The 22,441-nt window shown below is 44.8% G+C and overlaps 1 protein-coding gene across 2 annotated transcripts in view; it reads left to right on the top strand.

Annotated features, from left to right (window-relative positions):
* fat4 (FAT atypical cadherin 4) overlaps positions 1-17,145 on the top strand; it is a 95,738-nt gene extending 78,593 nt beyond the window's left edge. The window contains exons 8-17 of one of the 2 annotated variants that reach the window (XM_087799562.1): positions 161-411; positions 567-4,916; positions 6,873-6,977; positions 7,619-7,926; positions 8,671-8,756; positions 8,818-8,997; positions 9,247-9,371; positions 11,409-11,626; positions 12,927-13,188; positions 14,055-17,145. In XM_087799562.1, the coding sequence (XP_087655688.1) occupies positions 161-411; positions 567-4,916; positions 6,873-6,977; positions 7,619-7,926; positions 8,671-8,756; positions 8,818-8,997; positions 9,247-9,371; positions 11,409-11,626; positions 12,927-13,188; positions 14,055-15,964 (7,795 nt within the window). In that variant the 3' untranslated portion in view covers positions 15,965-17,145. The remainder of the gene's footprint in view (positions 1-160; positions 412-566; positions 4,917-6,872; positions 6,978-7,618; positions 7,927-8,670; positions 8,757-8,817; positions 8,998-9,246; positions 9,372-11,408; positions 11,627-12,926; positions 13,189-14,054) is intronic. The other variant, XM_087799563.1, reaches the window with a different exon arrangement.
* The last annotated feature ends 5,296 nt before the right edge of the window (positions 17,146-22,441 follow it).

The raw sequence follows: 22,441 nt of genomic DNA, 5'->3' as shown, positions 1-22,441 counted from the left end.
GTAGAATATAAACCAGCGCCCTCTATAGACATGAGTGTAAACGTCACATGAAATTTATTTTATCGTTTTAAATTCTTAAAATTTCACGAAGCACTCGACGTGACCTTGATCTCATGCTTCTCAACTCACCTCACACCCGAACTCTCTGGTGTCCCCGCAGTTACAGTCTGACCGGAGGCCACGGCCAGTTCTCCATCAACCCCGCCACGGGACAGATCATCACGAGCTCCCTGCTGGACCGCGAGGAGCGAGCCAATTACCAGCTGCTGGTGGTGGCGACAGACGGCGGTCAGCCGCGGGGCCTGTCCAGCTCCGCCACCGTGTCCGTGACGGTGGCCGACATCAACGACAACCCGCCTCGCTTCCATCACCATCCCTACGTCACGCACATACCTGCGTCCACGGCAGCTGGTGAGGACACGACCTTCATAGAAAGTTTCTGACTCACTGTTCTTGTAGAATCTGGTCTAGATAAGTTAAAGCGGTTGTAAAGCTGCTCATCTGCCTAGCTAGCTCCATGAGATAGCTTTGTCGAGTATTAATTGTAGCATGTTGTGTTTCCACAGGTTCTCTGGTGTTCGCGGTGACGGTCACGGATGAGGACTCGGGCTCCAACTCCCAGCTCCACTACTCCCTGATGGGCCGCAACTCTGAGAAGTTCAAGATCGACCCCGTACGAGGCGCCATCACCGCTAACGAGAAGCTAACGGGCACCTCGGAGGTCACCCTCACAGTGCGAGTGAAAGATGGAGGGGTCAGCCCCAAAATGGACACGACAACTGTGACGGTGCGCTTTGTCACAGGCGGGAACTTTCCAGTTATCAAGCTCAAACAACACACCTTCACGTTCCCGGAGAGTCAGCCGACCAACCACGTCGTCACGACGGTGGCCGGCATGTCCAAGAGAGGCGGGGCGCTGTCTTATTACATCGCCAGTGGGAACTTGGATTACGCTTTTCACATCGACCAGCTCTCGGGTGAGCTGTCCATCCGACACCCTTTGGATTATGAGAAGTTTCAGAAATACGTTCTTTGGATCGAGGCCAGGGATCAAGGTTTCCCGCCGTACTCCACTTATGAGAAGGTGGAGATCATTGTGTTGGAAGTGAACGACAACCATCCAGTGTTTGACAAAGATCCATTTAATGCAAAGATACTGGAGAACCTTTCCCCGCAGGGCGTCCTCACCGTGTCTGCCGTGGACCTCGATAACGGACCTAACGGTCAGCTGGAATACGTGATTGTCGATGGCAACATGGACAACAGTTTTAATATCAACCGGGCCACGGGTGAGATTCGCACCACCAGGCCTCTGGACAGGGAGAAGGTGGCGCATTACACGTTGAAGGTGAAGGCTACAGATCGAGGCTCTCCACCTAAAAACTCAGCGGTAAACGTCAAAATTAATGTTCTCGATGTAAATGACAACGCCCCAAGATTCTCTAAAATCTTCAGTGCAACGGTAGCGGAGAATGCGCCTGTTGGTTACACAGTCACACGGGTCACCACCACGGACGAGGACGCCGGCTCAAATGCCATCAGTCGCTACTCAATAACAGACTCCAGCCTTCCTTTTAATATCAACCCAAGCTCCGGCGACATAACGATAAGTAGACCTCTCAATCGAGAAGATACAGACCACTATATTGTCAAAGTCTCTGCTCATGACTCCGGCTGGACGGTCAGTACTGACGTGACCATCTTTATTACTGACGTCAATGATAACGCACCAAGATTCAGTCGTCCGTCTTACTACCTGGACTATCCTGAACTTACTGAAGTGGGCTCACTGGTTACGCAGGTGTACGCCGCAGATCCGGACGAAGGGTTCAACGGCAAAATATTTTACTTCATTCGCTCGCAGTCGGAGTACTTCAGGATCAACTCAAGTTCTGGGGAAATATTTGTAAAGCAGCAACTCAAATATCTCAACTCCACCATTGCTGGTAGTTTGAACATCAACCGGCACAGCTTCATCGTAACTGCTTCAGATCGAGGAGTGAAACCTCTGATGAGCGAGTCAACGGTTATTGTGAATATTGTGGACAGTAATGACAATCCTCCTGAGTTTGAGTCCAACAATTACTTCACGCCTGTAACAAAAAGCGTGAAGGTTGGCACCAAACTGATAAAGCTGGTAGCTCATGACAAAAAAGACTTTGGCCTTAATTCCATTGTGGAGTATGATATCACGGGAGGAAACAGCTCAAACAAATTCAAGTTAGATAAGACGAGTGGCTGGATTACTGTTGCCTCCTCGCTAATATTTGATGTGAACAAAGTATTCCGTGTGGGTGTCACAGCCAGTGACAAAGGCAACCCTCCACTGTCAACACAAACATCACTTAGAGTTATTGTCACTGAAGAGAACCACCACACACCCGAATTCTCTCAAAGCCAAATTTCTGCAACAGTTCCCGAAAGCCTTGCTGTTGGGACGGCCATTAGAACCTTGTCCGCCCGTGACAAAGACAAAGAAATGAACGGTCTGATCAGATACAACATCACCTCAGGCAACAATGATGGTGTGTTTATGCTGAACAGCAAAACTGGAGTTCTGTCATTGGCTCAACCTCTGGACTTTGAACAAGCACAGCTGCACGAGCTACGGGTTTCGGCCACGGATGGCGGATGGATTACAAAAAGTAGCTTTGTAACTGTTGCCGTCCATGTAACAGACATAAATGACAACCCACCAGTGTTTTCTCCGGACGAATACTTCCCGGTTGTGCAAGAGAACGTTCCAAGCGGAACTACGGTGGTCAAAATGAACGCTACAGATCTCGATTCCGGACCAAATGTAGTGATGGCGTATGTGATACAGTCGTCGGACAGCGACCTTTTTGTCATCGACCCAAACACTGGTACCATCACCACGCAAGGTTTCTTGGACTATGAAGCTAAGCAGGTTTACCATCTGACTGTGAAGGCCTTCAATGTCCCCGACGAGGAGAGGTGTAGCTTCGCCAATGTCAATATACAGCTTAAAGGAGCCAATGAATACGTTCCCCGTTTCGTCTCCAAACAGTACTACTTCGAGGTCTCTGAAGCCGCGCCAAAAGGCACTGTGGTGGGGGAAGTCTTCGCCAGTGACCGCGACCAAGGAGATGATGGAGTGGTCTACTACCTCATTTTTGGCCGAAGCAGGAAAAGCGGCTTCGGCATCAACAAGATCAGTGGCCAGATTTATGTCACAGGTACTCTGGACCGCGAGAAAGAGGAGAAGATTTCTCTTAGAGTTCTGGCCAAGAACGCGGGAGCCATCCGCGGGGCTGACATTGACGAGGTATTTGTGAACATAACAATCCTCGACGCCAACGATCCCCCAGTTTTCACTCAAGAACTATATGATGTGCAGATAAGTGAAGGACTGGCAATTGGTGGTCTGGTTACTTTTGTAAGGGCTGAAGATTCCGACTCTGTCCCGAGTTGGAGCAGATTTTCCTACTCCATTGCCCCAGAGTCTGATAAGAATGTTTTCACTATCAATCAAAGAAGTGGCCAAGTTTCAGTTTCAGCTGAGCTGGACAGAGAAAAAACTCCCGTGTACAACTTAACTGTTCTTGCTGTGGACTCTGGCTCTCCGCCTGCCACTGGAAGCTGCACTCTAATTGTCAACCTGGAAGATATTAATGACAATGGTCCAACTTTGAAATCGACGTACACTGAGACCATGGAGAACCAACGGCCTGGCACCTCAGTGACAACGCTTACGGCATCTGACCCAGATCTACCCCCCAACCAAGGCCCTTACTTGTACAGCCTTCTTAGCCCCAGCTCGGCGAAAACCTACTTTACCTTAAGTCAAGCTGGAGTTCTGAGCACAAGTCGGGAGATTGACAGAGAACAGATCAGCGATTTCTACCTCTCAGTTCTAATCAAAGACTCGGGTGTTCCTCAAATGTCTTCCACAGGAACGATTCACGTCAGAGTAAATGACCAAAACGACAACCCCTCTGAGCCGAGGTCCGTGGAAATCTTTGTCCACTACTTTGGGAACATGTTTCCTGGAGGCTCTTTAGGAGACGTCAAGCCACAGGATCCTGATATCCAGGACCGGTTCCACTGTTCCCTCATTCCGGCCTCATCTGCTCTGTTTAATATTCCAACTGGAACATGTAACCTGAACTCTAAAGCGCGCTCGACAGATGGGGCGTTTGAATTGACCGTTCGCAGCAGTGATGGCGTCCATGGCTCAGTCAGCAACACAGCCAAAGTACTTTTCACAGGATTCACAAACTCTACCGTGGACAACAGCATTCTAATCCGACTCCATTCTCAGGGAGTCAAAGACTTCCTAACCAACCACTACCTCGGCTTCGTACGCATCGCCAACTCTCAGCTGGCGGGTCTGGGCACAGGAGTGCTGCTTTACAACGTGTTTGAACTCAACAATCAGACTTTCGTGATGGCAGCTGTAAAACGGGGTCATGGACAATATGTCAACCCCAGCGGGGTGGCCACATTCTTCCAGAGTATCAAAGACATTTTATATAGACAAAGCGGGGTGCAAATAGACGCGGTGGACCATGATCCATGCACACACAACCCGTGCCAGAATGGTGGCAGCTGCAAGAGGCGTCTCAGTGTCGGGCCTGATATGAAGACAGAGGAAAGTGTCCCAGTGATCCTCGTGTCCAACCACCCCCTGCAGCCCTACGCCTGCAGCTGTAGGCCCGGTTACACAGGGGCGCTGTGTGAGACCGACATCGACGAGTGCCTGCCCTCGCCGTGTCACAACGGCGGCACCTGCCACAACCTGGTCGGAGGCTTCTCCTGCACCTGTCCCGACGGCTTCACCGGGATGGCCTGCGAGAGGGATGTCAACGAGTGCGTGTCGAACCCCTGCAAGAACGGAGCGCTGTGCCAGAACTTCCCCGGCGGCTTCAACTGCCTTTGCAACTCCGGCTTCACAGGTACAACTCCAATTTTCATGACGACTAGATAAACACATGAACAAACAAGGGCACAGATGCACTTCCATTTAAAATATTGAGTAAATTTAATTTTCTTCTTTCACTCAAACTTTTTAATGACAGTAAAGTCCTACCTTATTCTAAATTCCATTAAATGTATTACCCCACTTTTTTGGCTGTTTAAAAAGACCTCTTGGTGAGTTTGTTCCTGGGCTTTAATTTGCACGATTTATTTTCTTTTCAGAGTTTTATACACTCTGAAGTAAGAACAAAAACAACTATAAAGCTTCTTGCGTGAGAAAGAAGCAACAACCTTGAATCAATATTTACTCACAGGAGCTTAGCATTTTAGCTAACCCGAATCTAACCTACGAAACTGGTATTTGCACGCCTGAATAAAACCTGGTGAAGCTGAAAAGCTGCTGGTTTATTTTGGAATTCTTGTCGAGGGTGAAGAACATCAGCCAGACATGTTTGCTTTAATAAAATAGATGAAGCTAACTCCACACACACACACGTATCGAATTACAGCACAGGCCACACACACTCACTTTCTCTCACGTCCAGAGTCTCTGTGAGACAAATGATCAGATTTATAAAAGATCTAATCGCAGTCGTGCTTCGGCTTCAACGCGCTCGATTAGTCCACATCAGTTTATTTGAAGTGGAATTACTTAAAACAGCCGAGCGGACGTCGACAGCAGCTGAGAGTCGTTCCTGCAGTCAGCCGACTCATTACTGTCCCTTTTTATTATAACGGTAAAGAAACCATCATGAAGACGAACGACTGTGCCGGAGAACTGCACCTAGTAGTAGTTTCCCTGGCCTCGCTTTGAACTTCCTGTTTTGTCCGCCCCGTTTTTTGGCATCCGTCTCCATTAGACAACTCTTTCCATCGTCCACAACGTTTTCATGTTTTAGGTTCGTTCTCTGCCTCCAGTGGTGCCACTCATTACACATCTGTTTTTATTTTTACACCTCATGTTCATCGCGTTACAAACAACTTTTTTTTCCAAACAAAGTGGAACGAATCGTGGCACAAAGAAAGAAACAGTGGGTTCCTCGGTAAAAAGAAACAGTGAGTTCCTTGGTCTACAGATGTTTAAGACACTTCTGGCCTTACTGCGAATAAAGCCACAACAAACGATTAGTTTTACAATTTATTTAAACAATATACAGTATTTTTTTAATTAATCGACCGCACTGATTTACTTCAAGGCCATTATTAATAAAAAACACAACTGACACATCTTCAATGAGTACAAATATGTTTGTAATAATGTAAACAACCTTTATACAAATAATACACACACTTATTTTCCAATTATATCGTGTATTCTTTTTTATACATGTGTGCAAAACATTTGCTTGTTTTTCATTAAAGGGACCTGTGCTTGTAATTTGTATAAACTGTATAGACAAATCAGAAAAAGTTTCTTTTAATCCATAATGTGTAATAAACACACACAAATAATTAAATTCTTCTGATTTAAGCAGCCAAGCAAAGTCTTGGCTGGGGACGAAAATGTCCAATTTGCGGAAGGTTAAATGCTTTCAAATGTTAAGTGATCACGTGTTTCGGAAAGAACAAGTTGTCTCACTATTTTCAAATCGTTACACAAATTTGTTGCCAATTCCTTTTATCACTGATTTTGATAGATTTTATTGATTTGTTGTTGCCGCCTTAACTGCTAGATCAGCATGTTTTATTAGAGGTTAAACCTGTTTAAGTAAGTAAGTAAGTACGTAATATTTGAAGAGCGCTTTGGTTTAAGAAGTGTTTTAAACAGAGTTAAGGGTAATAAAGAGGTTATATTGCACACACAGACGGTTCCCATGTTTTATTCCATTACATCATTGTCCATGATATAATAGCTCCGCCTCTTCCCTCCATGTGGGTTTTCCTGTGTCATCCGCCACCTCATCCATTTTGATTTGTGTTGTTTTGTGAACCAGGCAAGACGTGTGAGTCCATCATCAATCACTGTGAGTGTAACCCGTGCTTTAATGGCGGGTCCTGTCAGAACCGGGTGGACGGATATAACTGTCATTGTCCGTTTGGTGAGTAATCGTGGAGAGATTTAAGTTCAGCTGTGAAGTGAAGTCTGTGAATTGAATATATGAATGGTCGCACTAAAAACCTCCACATGGCGGGGCTGTGAAGAAAACCCCCCAAAAAAACAAGCAGGAGTTCTGAGCTGGAGTTCTAGTTCAGGACCCAACACATCTACATCACTTTACGTCCAGTTAAGTAATGTTACAGTCACTCCTGAAAGTCCAAGTGTCCACCTTGTGGTCTGAGTGACAGTAAGAGCATTGTTGGACTTTAAAAAGTACATCTCGGATACTGTTTACAGCAAGAAGGTTGTAGGTTTGAGTCCAACCCCCTTTCTATGTGGAGTTTGTTCATTCCTGTGGACACTCCGGTTTCCTCCCAAAGTAAAAAAAAAAAATACCCCCATGAACCAATTGGTTCTGTGAAACCAGCAAGTGGTTCCATAATAACTCTTTGGAATCCAAGCTTTGGTCCCACAGTTGGACCAGTGAGGACTTAACATATTTATAAACTGACTTTACTTCACATCTTCACATCATTTTGTGCACTTCTTTTGTTTTAGTTAAAGGATTTCGAACTCAATACATTTGAACAACCAACGTCACTTGTGCTGTGAGGATCTGAAGATTTTCTTCTCATCATTCAGGGGTTTTCGGCAAACACTGTGAGCTCAACAGCTACGGCTTCGAGGAGCTCTCCTACATGGAGTTCCCGTCTCTGGACCCCAACAACAACTACATATACATCAAGTTTGCCACCTTGAAGAGCAACGCCTTGCTCATGTACAACCACGACAACCAGACCGGAGAGAAGGCGGAGTTCCTGGCTCTGGAGGTGTTCGAGGGTCGGATGCGTTTCTCCTTCAACCTGGGCAGCGGGACGTACAAGTTGATGACCATGATTCGAGTCTCGGACGGACAGTTTCACACCGTCATCGCCCGGAGAGCCGGCATGGTGAGTCGAACCCGTGACAGCATCAAGTCTGATCTTCGTCCTTCCGCTATCCTTCTACGAGACCCTGGCATGCTCTCCCACCGTGGTCTTAGACTTGGGGTTTACACCAAATACTTGTTATGCTATTCATACCTAAGTGGTTGTTGTTTCCTGTGCGGAAATAACTTCCTGTTGTCTCTCAAATTCACCTTAAAAAGTAGGTCAATGAGGCTCCATTTCACAGTATGATACAGTCTGTTTTATAATCTTTGGTTCTTAACTTCTAATAGATGAAACGTCATTTTTAAATGGAGAGCGCCACCAACTGGGCTCTCAAATAAAGACTCCTTGTCGACCTATCTCTTGAGGAGATTCTGAAGGTGTTGAACAACATCTTCTTCCTTTCTGGCACCGAGTTTAATTCTTCAGCTTTATTTTATTTGGGGTTTGGAGCTAAAGAGCCTCTGACAGTTGAACTCTGAGTGAGCAGGTTATCGGTGCCAGCGATCTGGTCCAGGAAAAAGGGGAAAGAGTTATCCCGTCCATCTCAGAGCTGCGACCAGGAAACTCTCCGGCCGGACTGCTGATCTATCAGTCACGGCGAGCCCTGGGAGTTTGGTGGGAAGCTGGTGAAATCGTTATTTTACTGGGACGGAAACAGTAGAAGGATGATTGTTGTGTTGAGGTGTGAGACCGGTGGGAGAGTGCGAGACTGGGTCAGGAAGGATTTTTTTGGATTTTCCACTAAACCTTGACCTCCTGCAGGCGGCGTCGCTGACGGTGGATCTGTGCGGCGAAGACCAAGAACCGGGTTACTGCGCCGTCAGCAACGTTGCCGTTCACACGGACTGGTGAGTACTTTGTTTAACCGGCCAAGAATAGCCCATTTCAACCCCTCATGCGTCCCTGCAGGATTCTGGACGTGCAGCCCAACCGACTCTTGGTCGGCGGCGTCCGCTCCATCGAGCCGCTCCTCCACCGCCGTGGTCAAGTGGCCACCCACGACTTTGTCGGCTGCATCATGGAGTTCGCCGTCAACGGTCGCCCTCTGGAGCCCAGTCAGGCGCTGGCGTCGCACGGCATTCTTGACAGGTTAGTACCAAAAACTCCGCCCTCTTTTTCCTGTCCTCCATGCCCAGTGACGCCACGGGACGCCTCCTTTTCACATCTCTGGATTCAATTAGGAGATATTTGAGGAGTTTTTCTCCTCGGCTCCTGAAAAGGCGAAGAATCTTTTAATATGCAAATCCCCAGAGACTCTTTGAGGTCCGATGAATCACCACACAGCCGGGACAGATGACTCGTCAAACTGACGTCCGCCTGTCGTCTTTGTGCCCACAGATGCCCGAGACTGGAGGGAGCCTGCACCGCCAGCCCCTGCCGACATGGGGGAACCTGTCTGGACCACTGGTCCTGGCAGCAGTGCCAGTGTGTGGACGGATTCACCGGAAAGTTCTGCGAGAAATGTAAGTGTGCAGCTGTAGACCCACGAAACATTCCCACCACAAAATTCATTGTTGCTTCGCTGTACCGACGTGCCAATCATTGGAAGTGTCGTCGGGTTCAACACAAACTTGCTGAACTGCCTGAATACTTTGATATCACCATAGACTTTTGGTAGCATTTTTCTTTTACTTTTCCTCTGAATATCTTTTTTAATTTAGGATCGGCGTCTTCGCTGGTTAGCTTTTCAATAGTTTACTTTTTTGGCAAAAAAACCCCCAGACACTGAATAAAAGATACCTTTGTGACCCTGGTCTCGAAAAGCGCTATATAAATAAATATTACTTACTTACTTACTTACTAAAGTATGAACAAAAAAGAAAAATATAGACCATATTTTTAAAAAAAAAAGTAATGTAAGTAGATTATAATAAACCTGTATTAAAAAACATGTGTTAAAAAGTTAACACAAGCCACAGGTAAAAGGGCTTTTAATCTATAAAAAATTGAGCAAAATGTCTATATTTTTTGTAAAACTTTTTCTTTTTTTTCCTTTCTTCTTTCTGTAAAGTTTTTTTTTTTAATCTCAAAAACAGATTTGGAAAATATATATATATTAATATTTGGATACTTAGGGAAAAATGTTGAATCAACCATTTTACTTTAAATTTTTTCTATAACATTGTGATAGATGGATTTAAAAATAGCTTTTTTCCATTAACCATATGTTTATTATTTTCCTTTTAAAAAAACTACTTCATAGTAAAAAAAAAAAAAATACATAAAAGTCCACACTGGTGTTAAAACAATGGAGTATAGAGTTCGTTCACCAGCCGTACAAGATTTAATTCTGGAGCTTTTAACAGCTTTTAAAATAATGGCTGGTCACACTTTTCCATGTGCAAAAGTTTGAGCTTGTTGATCCACGTGAGCAGCTCGAGCAGAATTTTCCAAAATCAAGCCTTTTCGTTTTACAAGAAATGTGTGATGACATAAGAAGGCAGAAATTCAGATAAAGTTTTAATGGCGCTGAGGTCGACCTCCGTGTTCCGTTTATTAGACACAATCTTTAACGGCCTGCAGGAACTCGAAGAACAATTTGTGGTCGCGGTACTTGGCCCCGAAAAATCATTTGATGGTCCAACAGCTGCAGCGGGAAACAACTAATCCGACATTAGGCAGTTAAAGTACGACGGCGCATCAGAGACGAATATTTCTTCCTCAACTTTTATTTTTCTTGAACAACACGTATTTACTCTGAGGGAACACAAAACAATCCGTGCTCCAAGTGTCTGCAACCTTTGGAACCGAACTCTTGTTTGCCAAACAAAAATGTTAATATTTATAGAACAAAACAAAACGTGGATATTATTTCACAACTGTTTAAATATAAAAAATGTTCTTCCAAATTCAAGCTCCCAAGAACCCAAAAAATATCCCTCACTTAAAAGTTGTTTCTATACTACAAAATAATATATTTTGTAATGAAAAAAAATTGGAAAGATTCAATTTAAAACATAAAATAATAAAATTAAACGTTTGCAAACAATACGTTAAGTTTAAACTAAATAACTGGGATGAAATATAATTCATTAACATTCATGAAAGGAAAACAGAATATAAAAGCATAATACATTTGCATTAAAACATACAGTTTTTTCTCTAAAAAGAAAAAATACAGAAATGAGAAATTGTGCTTTAATTACAAAATAAAACTGCAGCAATAGAATTGGCGAAGAAAAAAAATGCGTGTGAAGATAAACTGATCAAAACTTTTACACGTGAGAGTTTAAAATTTCACCCACAAAAATCTGAATGAAAAATAAAAGTTGACAGTCAGGGGGGAAGAAAATGTGCTGGAAACACACATTTTTGAAAAAGACATTTTCTTTTGGAATGTATAAACCCTCCTCTGAAGAAAGAGGATTAAACTGTAGCAAAAACTAGTCTGTTTTCAATTATGTTTTTTCCTGAAAGAAGATCAGTAGCAGAAGAAAACACTCAGTTGTTACACGAGTGAAGATTTTGACTGTGATTTCTTTCTCGCTCTTTCCTCTCAGATATAACGGCTGACACGGCTCTGTCCCTGGACGGCACCGGTCGCCTGGACTACTCCATGAAACAAGGTCCAAAACGCGACGTCCTGCTGAGACGGTCCCTGCAGGGCCGGAACCCCGACCCGGTCCGACCCAGCAGCCTGGAGCTCAAGTTCCGAACTCGCGGGAAGAGCGGCACGCTGCTGCACGTGCAGGAGAGCAGCAACTACACCACGGTGAAGGTGAGCTTCTGCTAGAGTCATCACGGCACAACAACAACATCCTGCAGCTCGCTCTCCTCCGTAATGAAAGTCAGCAGCTCCGGTCGCGGTTTGACTGTAAAGTGGGACTGGACGTCTTCTGCCCAGAACAATAGAGCCAGAGGAAGTCTGGAGTTTGGATCAGAGCAGGCGAGGGAGACGGGTCGGTCTGAGTCGGGCTGGTAGCGCCGCAGTTATCGACGATCAACTCCTCCACCGCGTTACAACGATCTTATAATCCGTTAAAAGCATCTGATTTCATCGTCCACCGCTATCGGGTTCCTCAGTCCGAGTCCAAACTTTGTCCTTTCCCACAGTTGCCTAGTAAAACCAGACCAGAGCGGTGGACTTTCTTCTCTCCTAGCTTTACCATGTTGGCGTGATCATCTTAACATGACATCTTAGCATTACCACGTTAGCATGAACAACATAGTACTTACTACTTAGCTTAACCATATTAGCATGATCAACTTAGTGCTATCAACTTAGCTTTACTAGCTTAGCATTACCACATTAGCATGACCCATTGTAAGGCTAAGCTTTTAGTGTGATCACGTTAACATGACCAACTTAACATCACTCATTTTTAGCAAGATTCACTTTTCTTCTACACATTATCTGACCAACATAGCATGACCACCCACCACTTTTGAAATACCACTTATGAACCAAACTAGTACTTTAGCTTGACCTTCACTGTCTGAGCTTGACCTTCACTGTCTAAGCTTGATGACTATTTCATCACCAACTTAGCTTCCTCACCTAGCTTAACTAACTTAAGTTTACAAACTTAGCCTTACCAAAATTGTATACCAATTCATCTGAACTAACTTAGCTTAACCAACTTGAGTTCTAAGCTCTGAATCGACTAACTTTATACCCACTTCAAAGTACATTTTTTAACAAGCGGAAACACAAGTGGTGAGTTTTAAGAGTCTGAACTACACACAACAATATGGTGAACAGATAAAGGCGTTGATTAATCCCCCACACAGAATGTTCCGCTTTACTTTGGCTCGGAGGAACATTCTGCTTTTCAAATCAATTCTTCGGCTTATCTGATGATTTCGGAGGAAACTCCTCCACCAACGTGTGGATAAGACATTAACGATGTCGCTTGTTAGAAAAGATCTGGAATTGTTCTTCTTGCATGTTTGTCATATCAAACTCGAGAACATGAAGCCAGCAGGTTACACTGACCAGCAAGACATTCACTGATCGACTTGACCTTGGTGCTAAATCTCTGTCAGGACTCTTAAGATCTACTGTTTTATTTCCCCAGCTGAGAAACGGTAACGTCCACTACATCTCTGATGCCGGCGTGGGCGGGAAGGTGGAGCGAACCGTGGGCGACCTCGTCTTGTCCGACGGCCAGTGGCACACACTGCAACTGCGGAAGAATGCCTCGGCGACCGTCATCCGAGTGGACGGCAGCCACAGCAGGGTCGTCCAGCACGCTACGCAGGACTTCGGTGGACTCGGTGTCTTGACGTTCTCCCTGGGAGGGATCCCGTCCGGAAATGGTCAACAGAAAACAGCAGCAGGTGAGAGCGAGGGGGGAATCTTTGGTCTCAATTGAGAATCTTATAAACCTTTCTAGCTTGTTAGCTCCTTGTTCATGTCAACCTCACGTCCTGACCTGACCTTGAACTAAAGGAAAAGTGGAAGCTGAAAACAAGATGCATTTGAGGCTGTTGTTTTGAATATTATCTTAACAGCTAAGTTCCACAGTAGAAGAGGCAGCAGGCCTTTGCAATCATCTATGGCAGCCAAAAATAAAAGTTATAGCCTATAAGTCAGAGTCAAGGAAGGGGGAAGTGAACAAATGTGCAAAACACAAAAACTGGATGGGAAGCAGCTGAGTGTCAGTTTACAAGAAACAGAAAAGTCAGACACGATAGTCGTCCGTAGCATTAATCATCACAAACTTCTAAAATCAAGAGTGTGTCGAGGTCGTCCTCTCAATGTTCCGGCATGTTAATCTGCCTGCTGTCCTGATGAAAAGACTGAGACACAGTTTGGACGACCCTAATTTATATCTACTTAAATTGTTCCGGCCGCGCTGTGAGGAAGAACACAAAACAAAACCTTGAGTGAACACAGAACTGTTCATCCAACCCAGATGTCCGTCTCTGTGACCCAGACGGTGGGTTCTCTGTTCAAGATAATAATTCTCGTCTAAAATTGGTTAGTGATAGATTTGGGCCAGTCTGTTTTGTTTTTCTGCGAGGGGTTTTTCCCAGACGATCTTGAAATGATTATTCAGCCAAAACAAAATTCCGTTCATTCTGAGGTAGCTGATTGACCAGACATTTTAGGGTTACTGTCGTGTGGCGAGAGGACACGGTTCTTCTTGCAGTTTTGTTGTTGACTGCTTCTTTTACTTGAACCCATTTTCTGTTGTTTGCAGGTTTCGACGGCTGCCTGGCTTATGTGAAGTACAACGGCGAGAATCTTCCATTTAACGGAGAACATGACCTTGTGGCGCTAACCAAAACTAGCTCTTCCGTCAAGATCGGCTGCAGAGGCCCTAACTTGTGTGAAAGCAGTCCATGCTGGGATGGCCTGATGTGTGTCAACCAGTGGTACACCTACCAGTGCGTCCCGCCTGGAGACTGCTCTTCTAATCCGTGCCAGAACCAAGGCAGCTGTGTGCCGGACCCACACTCGGGATTCACCTGCATCTGCTCTGAATTCTACACTGGACAAACATGTGAGACACTGGTGGCCTGCCTCGGTGTCCAGTGTCCACAAGGTACCGTCTGTAAAACCGCCAACAATGGTGGATTTGTCTGTAGTCCAAACCCAACGGCGGAGTCTATGGTTCTCCCGATTTGGGCTGTGCCCGCAATTGTTGGCAGCTGTGCTACCGTCCTCGCACTGGTTGTGCTCAGCCTCATCCTGTGCAACCACTGCAGGGGACGAAACAAGACCAAAGTGCCAAAGGACACCAAGGAAAAGAAACCTAAGGAGAAGAAGAAAAAGAAGAAAAAGAAGGGAAGTGAGAATGTTGCCTTCGATGACCCGGACAATATTCCGCCATATGGAGACGATATGACGGTAAGGAAACAGCCGGAAGGAAATCCCAAACCAGACATTATCGAGAGAGAAAATCCGTACCTGATATATGATGAAACAGATATTCCGCACAACAATGAAACCGTCCCTAGTGCTCCCTGTGCCCCCTGCAATGGACCAGAGGCTGATATTGAACACTATGACATCGACAACGCCAGCAGTATCGCCCCCTCAGATGCAGACATCATACAGCATTACAAACAATTCAGAAGCCACACCCCGAAATTCTCCATCCAGAGACACAGTCCCCTTGGTTTTGCCCGACAGTCCCCGTTACCCCTGGGAGCAACAAGTTACACCTACCAGCCCCAATACACACAAGCCCTGCGCTCAACACCTCTAAGCCACTCTCACTCCGCCTGTCCAACACCAAACCCGTTGTCAAGACACTCTCCGGCTCCTTTTACAAAGCCATCCTCCTTCTACAGAAATACACCGACCAGAGAGTTAAACCTGGCACGTCGTGAGGGTAGTCCTCTTGACCTGCACAATGATATGTGTCAGCCACCGCCGATGTTCAACTATGCAACGAGACTAGGGAGGCGCAGCAAAAGCCCCCAGACCATGGCCAATCACGGCCACACCTCAAGGCCAAGCAGTCGCCTGAAACAACCCATTGAGCAAATCCCGTTGGAGACTGGGCCACCAGTGGGGTTGTCAATTGAAGAAGTTGAGAGGCTGAACACACCTCGCCCTCGCAATCCTAGCATCTGCAGTGCTGACCATGGGCGCTCAAGTTCGGAGGACGACTGCCGCAGGCCTCTTTCACGGGTCCGCAACCCTGCCGACGGCATTCCTGCACCAGAGTCATCTTCCGAAAGTGACTCGCACGACTCCTTCACCTGCTCAGAGATGGAGTACGACAGGGAGAAACCTGTGTCTTACAGCTCCAGGGTTCCCAAGCTCTCGCAAGTCAACGAATCCGATGCAGATGACGACGACTACGGTGCGAGACTCAAGCCCAGGCGTTACCCTAGCAGGAGGGCAGAAGGGGGGCCTGGAATTGTCCAGATGCCCCCTGGAGACCAACACTACACCTTGCCGCACAAAATATCCCAGCAAGGTGGGAGCTTCAACTGGGACAATCTCTTAAACTGGGGCCCAGGCTTTGGACATTATGTAGACGTATTCAAGGACTTGGCCTTACTTCCTGAAAACGCAGCAGCTAAAGACATTGAAATGACCAGCGGCGACGGTTCGGTGACCATCCTTAATGAAGGAGAAGCTGAGCAATATGTATGAGACTATTTATTACGACGTTGTACAAATGTGATGTTCTCCGTTTGAAAAAAAAGGAAGTGTACATTTTGAGAGAACATCGGACTCCATGTGTTTTTTTTTTGACTGAAGACAACTTTCAATGCAGTAAGGCAGCAGAAGCACCTGTAACATGACGTATTGAATAATTTAGCGGCGGAACCTTAACTGTACCTTCATGCCTCGTCGTGTTTTTTTTGTTGACTCTGAATGACTTTTTTGTTGTTATCAAAAATGTTTTTTCGTCACCGGTTCTGCCTCTCCCTACGAACAAGCTCGTCATGTTTACGATGAAGAATTCAGCCATGTGAAGAAATCAAATGTGGTAATCTGTACGTCACATGCTAACATACGCTAACTCTAGAGCCCCTGCATTAATGGGATTCACCCAAAATACAAACTGTTAAGATGAATTGTTTGGTTCAGACAGGTCTGATAGTCGGTGTCGCAACTGTTAATCGTCAACGTTTATACAAATACCAGAAAAAAAAAAGGTCATTTAGGAGAGCACATAGTTCTAAGCACTTCGAAATGAGAAATTAGTGTTTAAATACTTGAAAAATGAACATCGCCTCAAAGATGCGTTCAAGGAACTTTGAGTTTCATGAACAAATATATTGCAAAATAAACAATTGTGACATGATGCACATTTTTAAATCATTGTTAAGTATATACACATGATAAGTGTTGGAGTTCAGTAACACCTTTCTTTAAATGCACGAGTGTTTTTTCACTTTGAGTGTGACAAGGTTCAATTTTTGGTTCACTTTCCGAGGCCCGGGGGACAAATCTGGCCTGCCAAATTATTATGAGTGGCCTGCAGAGTTGTTATGAAGGGAGATCATGTCTGTATTCTGACACCAACCTCTGATCATTTATGCTGGAATTATCCTTTCAAAAATAAACATGGTTCACATGGCGACAAGAGTTTTGAGGACAAAATAAAGTCCTCGTATAGATGCTTGTTTAATTCGACAAAAAAAAAAAGAAGCATGTTTTTATGCCAACTGCACCTGAAGGCATCATGTCCTGTGTTACTGGTGAACGAGTGAGTGTTTTATTAAGTTCCCTGCCTTATAGACATTTGAGAATTGCAGTATGGGAAATGTCGTTTTTTGTTTTCTCACCAGCCAACTTTGATCTTGTCAAACTGAAAAAAAAGAAAAGTGTACATTTTTGAATTCATGGTGAAGTCATGAAGTAAATCCATCCTCATTTTTTTTTGTTTTGTTTTTGTACGTTTTATTAACTTAAATCACTTAAGCTGTGTTTTTATGGATATTTTCATACGCTGAAATGTATGTTCTTACTTTCGGGGAAAGTAAGATTGAAAGACTTATTTTTTACATTTGTTACATATGTAACATCAGTATTTTCCACTTTTGATAAAACTATAACATGATGTACGCTTTGTACCTGTAAAAAGCCAATAACAGAATAAAAAAAATATTTATTTACCAACTGCTTATTTTATTTGTTTTTTTTGGGCGACTATGGCATGTATATTCATGTTGTTTATTTTTAGAAACCAAGTTGAAGAAATGATTTTGATTGGAAGGATAACAAATTCCAGAGACATTTTCTTAAATTAAAGATGAAGTTACAGTGTGATGATACAAAGAGGTACAATTGAAAATGAAGTGTAGTATTAAAATGTTACCTTAAAACACAATTTTAATATATTTTGAGGGAAACATGCAAACGTAAATAGGCCAATGTTCTCAGTCTGAGAAGTATCAATATGACGTCTTGTTCACGAGTGAGGGAAGCTCAGTCGAGCATAGTAGACTTCAATAGCGCCACTTGCTCCTTCAAGAGAAGAAAACTGTGGTGACTTTTGCCCAAAATGCCTCCTTATTTAACAGTCATCTATGGGTGGTCATAATGTTAAGAACCAGTTCTGGTGAATGTTTTTTATTTCATCACACAGCTTGACAGCCGTCCTTCCTGCTTCAATTGTAAGCGGTCATAATGTTTTAAGTACGTTTACCTCATGGATAGAAGGTGTAAATCTCTGTTTGAGTTATAGCCGAGTGGTCATAATGTTGTTCCGTGTGCATGGGAATGAGGGGGAAACTCGAGCGCAGAAAATTGAAAACAGACTTATTTTTGCATCTTCGATAGTGACTCAAGCTTTTTTGTGGGTTAGAACTTTTTTGTGGAACACACAGCGGTTCTGAGCGGCGAGGCCTTGAAACGATGAGCTGCACCTCAACAAACACAAGCGAGATGAGATGATAAGTGGTCCTCGTGTCACAGAGGTCCTGAAAGGTTAAAGAAGTCTTGAACACATCAAGTCAGACGTCCAGTCTGGAAAACCTCCAAAAACAGCAGAAAGTGGGGGAGTCGGGGTGAGGAGGCGGAGGAGAGGTTGTTGGGGGGGGGGGGGGGAATGGGGGGGTGACTCCCACTCATTGAAAGTCAGATAGACAGATCCATGTCAGTCCTGACGAATGTTTTACATCCTTCAAACGGACGAAACAATGTTCCTCTTGTGCGAGGCAGGTTCCTGCTGTTTGTTCAGTCCCCTGCGTCGGTTTCCTGTTCCCCGTCACTATCAGTCGTCCCACGTTATCGTGTTTTCTTGAGCTCGCCATCGGCGGGGGCGCCTTCCTCGATCCCCCCGGCAAGCCCGCCGTTACTCACCCAGACTCACTTGTCACTCTTCGGTCGACTTCACGGCTCCCTGCTTTCTCCCGTTCACTCCCGCCCGATGATGGAGAAGATAAGCATGCTCAAACATGCCAAACCCCCCCCCCCCCAAAAAAAAACCTCAAAAAGGCAGATGTAAATAATTGTTGAAAGCAATATAGAGCCCTGCGTCTCCGAGACTCATTGATGTTTTACTTGGCTGCGAAAGGTCTCGCTCACGGCTCCAAATAGCTTTTTTTAGTCAGACCTTGTTTGAGAACCTCAGCGGGTCCTTGAATGCATCGCCACACAGAGGGACAGTGCGAGGGCGGACGAAATCTCAGCTTGAGTCCAAAGATCTTTTCTTCCAAAAAACGCAGGGAAAACTAGCTTTCCATGTGCGGCGCGAGCAGGTTCTTTCCTTGTTAGCGAAAAAACTGTTAGCCAGGCAGGAATCCTGGGAAAGTCGTTGTGTTGACTCTCACAACCGGGACATTGAGACAAAGGGGGAGATGTGTTTGGATGTTGGAAAGGAGGCTGGGAAAAAAAGTGGCGTTCATGGCAGGAGAATTGATTTGTTATTGGTCTGATTCAACATCATTCTTAGAGTAGATTAGATTTGATTTACCAACAATATATTTTACTCTTTTAAGTGATGCTTGACAGATTGTTTCCATCTTATCTGAGATCAGGTTGTGCAGGTAACAGGCGGAGCAAATAAGTCAAGACTTTTCTCTCCCAAAATAAATCTCTTCCAGCTCTTCTTGAATAATGCTGACTTTCTTCCAGGTAATAGTAATAGTTTCTCCACTGGAGGCATCCAAAGGGTTCCTTCAAAATGTTCCCAAGTTGCCTCAACAGGCTTCTCTAGATGTGAAGGAGCAGTGGTTCCACTTTGAGTAGCTTGGACAGCGAGTGAGGACCTTACCATGTTCCTAAGAGAGAGAACAGAGAACATCTATGTTCTGTTCTTTTTGGTCACTACTGAAAGTTGGTGACCATAGATGAGAGTAAGAACTCAGGAATTACGAAAGTTGGGGTCTTTGCAAATGGCTTTTGGGACTAGACTAGCTAGAAGTATTTTAGCTAAACCTATTTCATCTGCGTTAACGGAGGGATAAAAGTACGAAGGCAACAAAGGAAGCGACATTTAAAGATAGGAATGTAAGGAGCAACATTGGTGGTGTGGCCCAAATCACCATTTCTGCACTTACACTTACACAAGCGTTCACCTTGAGCAGTGTGTGAAAATGTAGTGCACTATGCACACTTAATTGGTGCAGTCAAAGGACCAAAAAAATTGAGTGTGGATCGGTGGACACTTTCCACCCTCAACGGCCGCCATCTTAGTGACGTAGATGAAGCTACTTCTAGAGCTACGTCGCTATATGGACTACTTTTCAAATGGCGGCCGTGAACAACGTTGATGTCCCAAGAAAACACTCATTTTACCACAAAACAACACAACAACAATAATAATACCACAATGAAACAACTTAAAACGATAGTGTTCCTACTGCTGGTAGTAGTAGAAGAAGATCTTGACTCATTTCCAGTAAGTGATGTGGCGGCAGTATTTGATTTGAGACAGTACTACCCTGTTCTAATGTTTGCACTGCAAGTTAGTGCACTGTAAAGCACTAATAGAAGTGTGTTTTGAGACCCAGCATGGGTGTTAAGAATGAGGGATCAATTAAGGAAAAGGAGATAAAGAGGGAACATAAGATGACACAAATGGAGACATATAGAAGCACAGACCTGATGAGTTTAACCTGTGAGTTATGAGCGATGCTTTCACTGTGTCTAGACCTTTATTTAGATTCATTTCATTTCAAACACGTTTTTTCGACTTCACAAGACCATCCTGTCTGGACTGTTGAGGTCGAAGATGGAGCACATTCAAGGGCCCTGACGTTGAACGGGTAAAGCTGCTCCTGTTTAAAAGCGACACAAAAGAACACTTCTACTCCCAGACAGGAAAACAAAAGTTTGTGGTTCGTCTGCTCGTGAGACCAACACGCCACAGTGAGTTCATGTGCACCCGCGGGACCACTGCCACAAGGTCCACGAAATCCACGGAGGTACATGTTAGGTGTTTCCTACTACAAACAAGAATCTTTTTAACATTTATCCACCTGTTTTCAGGTAAATATCGAGGTTTAGGATCTTGCGATCGGCTTTTTTTACCCAACCTGAAGGGCCCATGATTGAACCAACATTGAACGTGCTAGAAATTAGGGCCTGATCTTCGCACGTTCCCTCAGTCCCACAGCTGCATTAAAGCTGCTGTGCTCGCCGTCCGTAAGTGCTCCTCCATGCCGAGTGTTCCTCCGCCAGGTCCTTTCAACACACATGAAAGCATCAGCCCGTTGAAGGGAAATGAAAGGGAAAGATTTTTGTTTGGAGTCAAAGGGGGGGAGAGGGAGGGCGATGGGGGTCCCACCTCTTGGTGGAGCTGGTTACTTACCACCCTGAGAACATTTCTGGAAGCATCTGATGGATTCTAAACAGGCGTCGTTACACCGCGACCCCTTGGCTCGGGTGTCAGAACATCGCATCACATCTGGTTCTTGTCCGCCTCTGCTGCCTCAGCGATTTCTTCTGACTCTTGTTTGGTTTGCTAATTTGTGGAGATGCTGTTGACTTAAGTGCTGTTTAACTCACTGCGCATTTGGCAGCGCGGACCGGTTGATGCTCCAAGCCCGTTCCGCCAGATTAGTTGGCGTTTTAAAAGTCGTGCGATGTCGGGAGTGAGACATGTTTGGACGCTCCGAATGTTTTACTACTGTAACAGCCAAAAAGCCTGGAGGGGTTCATTATGAGCGAAGCTAGCTGGGTGTTACACTGTCAAATTATACGAATTAAAATCATATAAATACTCAAAATATTACTTTTGGACCTTCTTTAGGTCCTCAGCACGCAACCTTACATCATCTGCTTCAGAGTGAACTTTCCTTATCAAGGCTAACTGACGCTGGAATCATGTGTCTGTGGAAATATAATTTTTAATGATGAACTTCAAGCCGTCCTCAAAGGAGGTCACTTACCTATCAAATTTTCCTTTTTTTGACATGGGACTGTAGACACTCAGTTGAGCGTCGCTGTGTCTTAAATCGCACACTCTAAGTGCACTACTCTACAGTACACTGTAAGACAGTGCACGTAATTGCGCAGTGCGCAAATTTCGACAGGGTAGTACTGTGTCAAATCAAACACTACACACAGGAAATGACTCGACAGCTTCTTCTTCTACTACTTTTTAACGCTGATTGCAACTAGCCGTTGGAACACTATTGCTAACACTTGACAGCACTTTTCACCAATAGAAACAAGTTGTGGTTTATGGTGTTATTATTGTTGTTTTGTGGTAAAATTCGTTTTTCCTTGAGACATTTATGCAAGTATCTGTTTCAAAGACGTTTCGTCAGAGACGTAGCTTCCGTTTAGCGTCATCTACGTCACTAAGTTGGCGGCCGTTGAAGGTGGAAAGTGTCCATCGATCCACACTAAATCCTGGAGGTTCACTACCGACCACATACTGGTCAGCAGCGCGACTGCCAAGACAAGAAACAAACCTGCCATTAAAAAAAAACGAGAATGCGAGAAGCAGTACGGTATGTATGTCGGAAATGTTTTTTCCTCGGATGAGGTCCAGACCCATTTGGTAAGAACATTGTTGCCTTCATGATGGTCCTGACCACTGCGAGTATGTAGCAGGGCCGGTGGAGTAGTGTCGAGACAAGTCGAGTCGAGGTGACTAATGCTGGAACTGTGTCGTGGAAAAGCGACATTAAACGCCTTATAAAACCAACAGCTATGCGTGTCACCAAG

This window comes from Callionymus lyra, chromosome 9, assembly GCF_982586985.1.
Source record: "Callionymus lyra chromosome 9, fCalLyr1.hap1.1, whole genome shotgun sequence".
Classification (NCBI taxonomy): Eukaryota; Metazoa; Chordata; class Actinopteri; order Syngnathiformes; family Callionymidae; genus Callionymus; species Callionymus lyra.
This window is presented reverse-complemented; position numbering and strand designations above follow the sequence as displayed.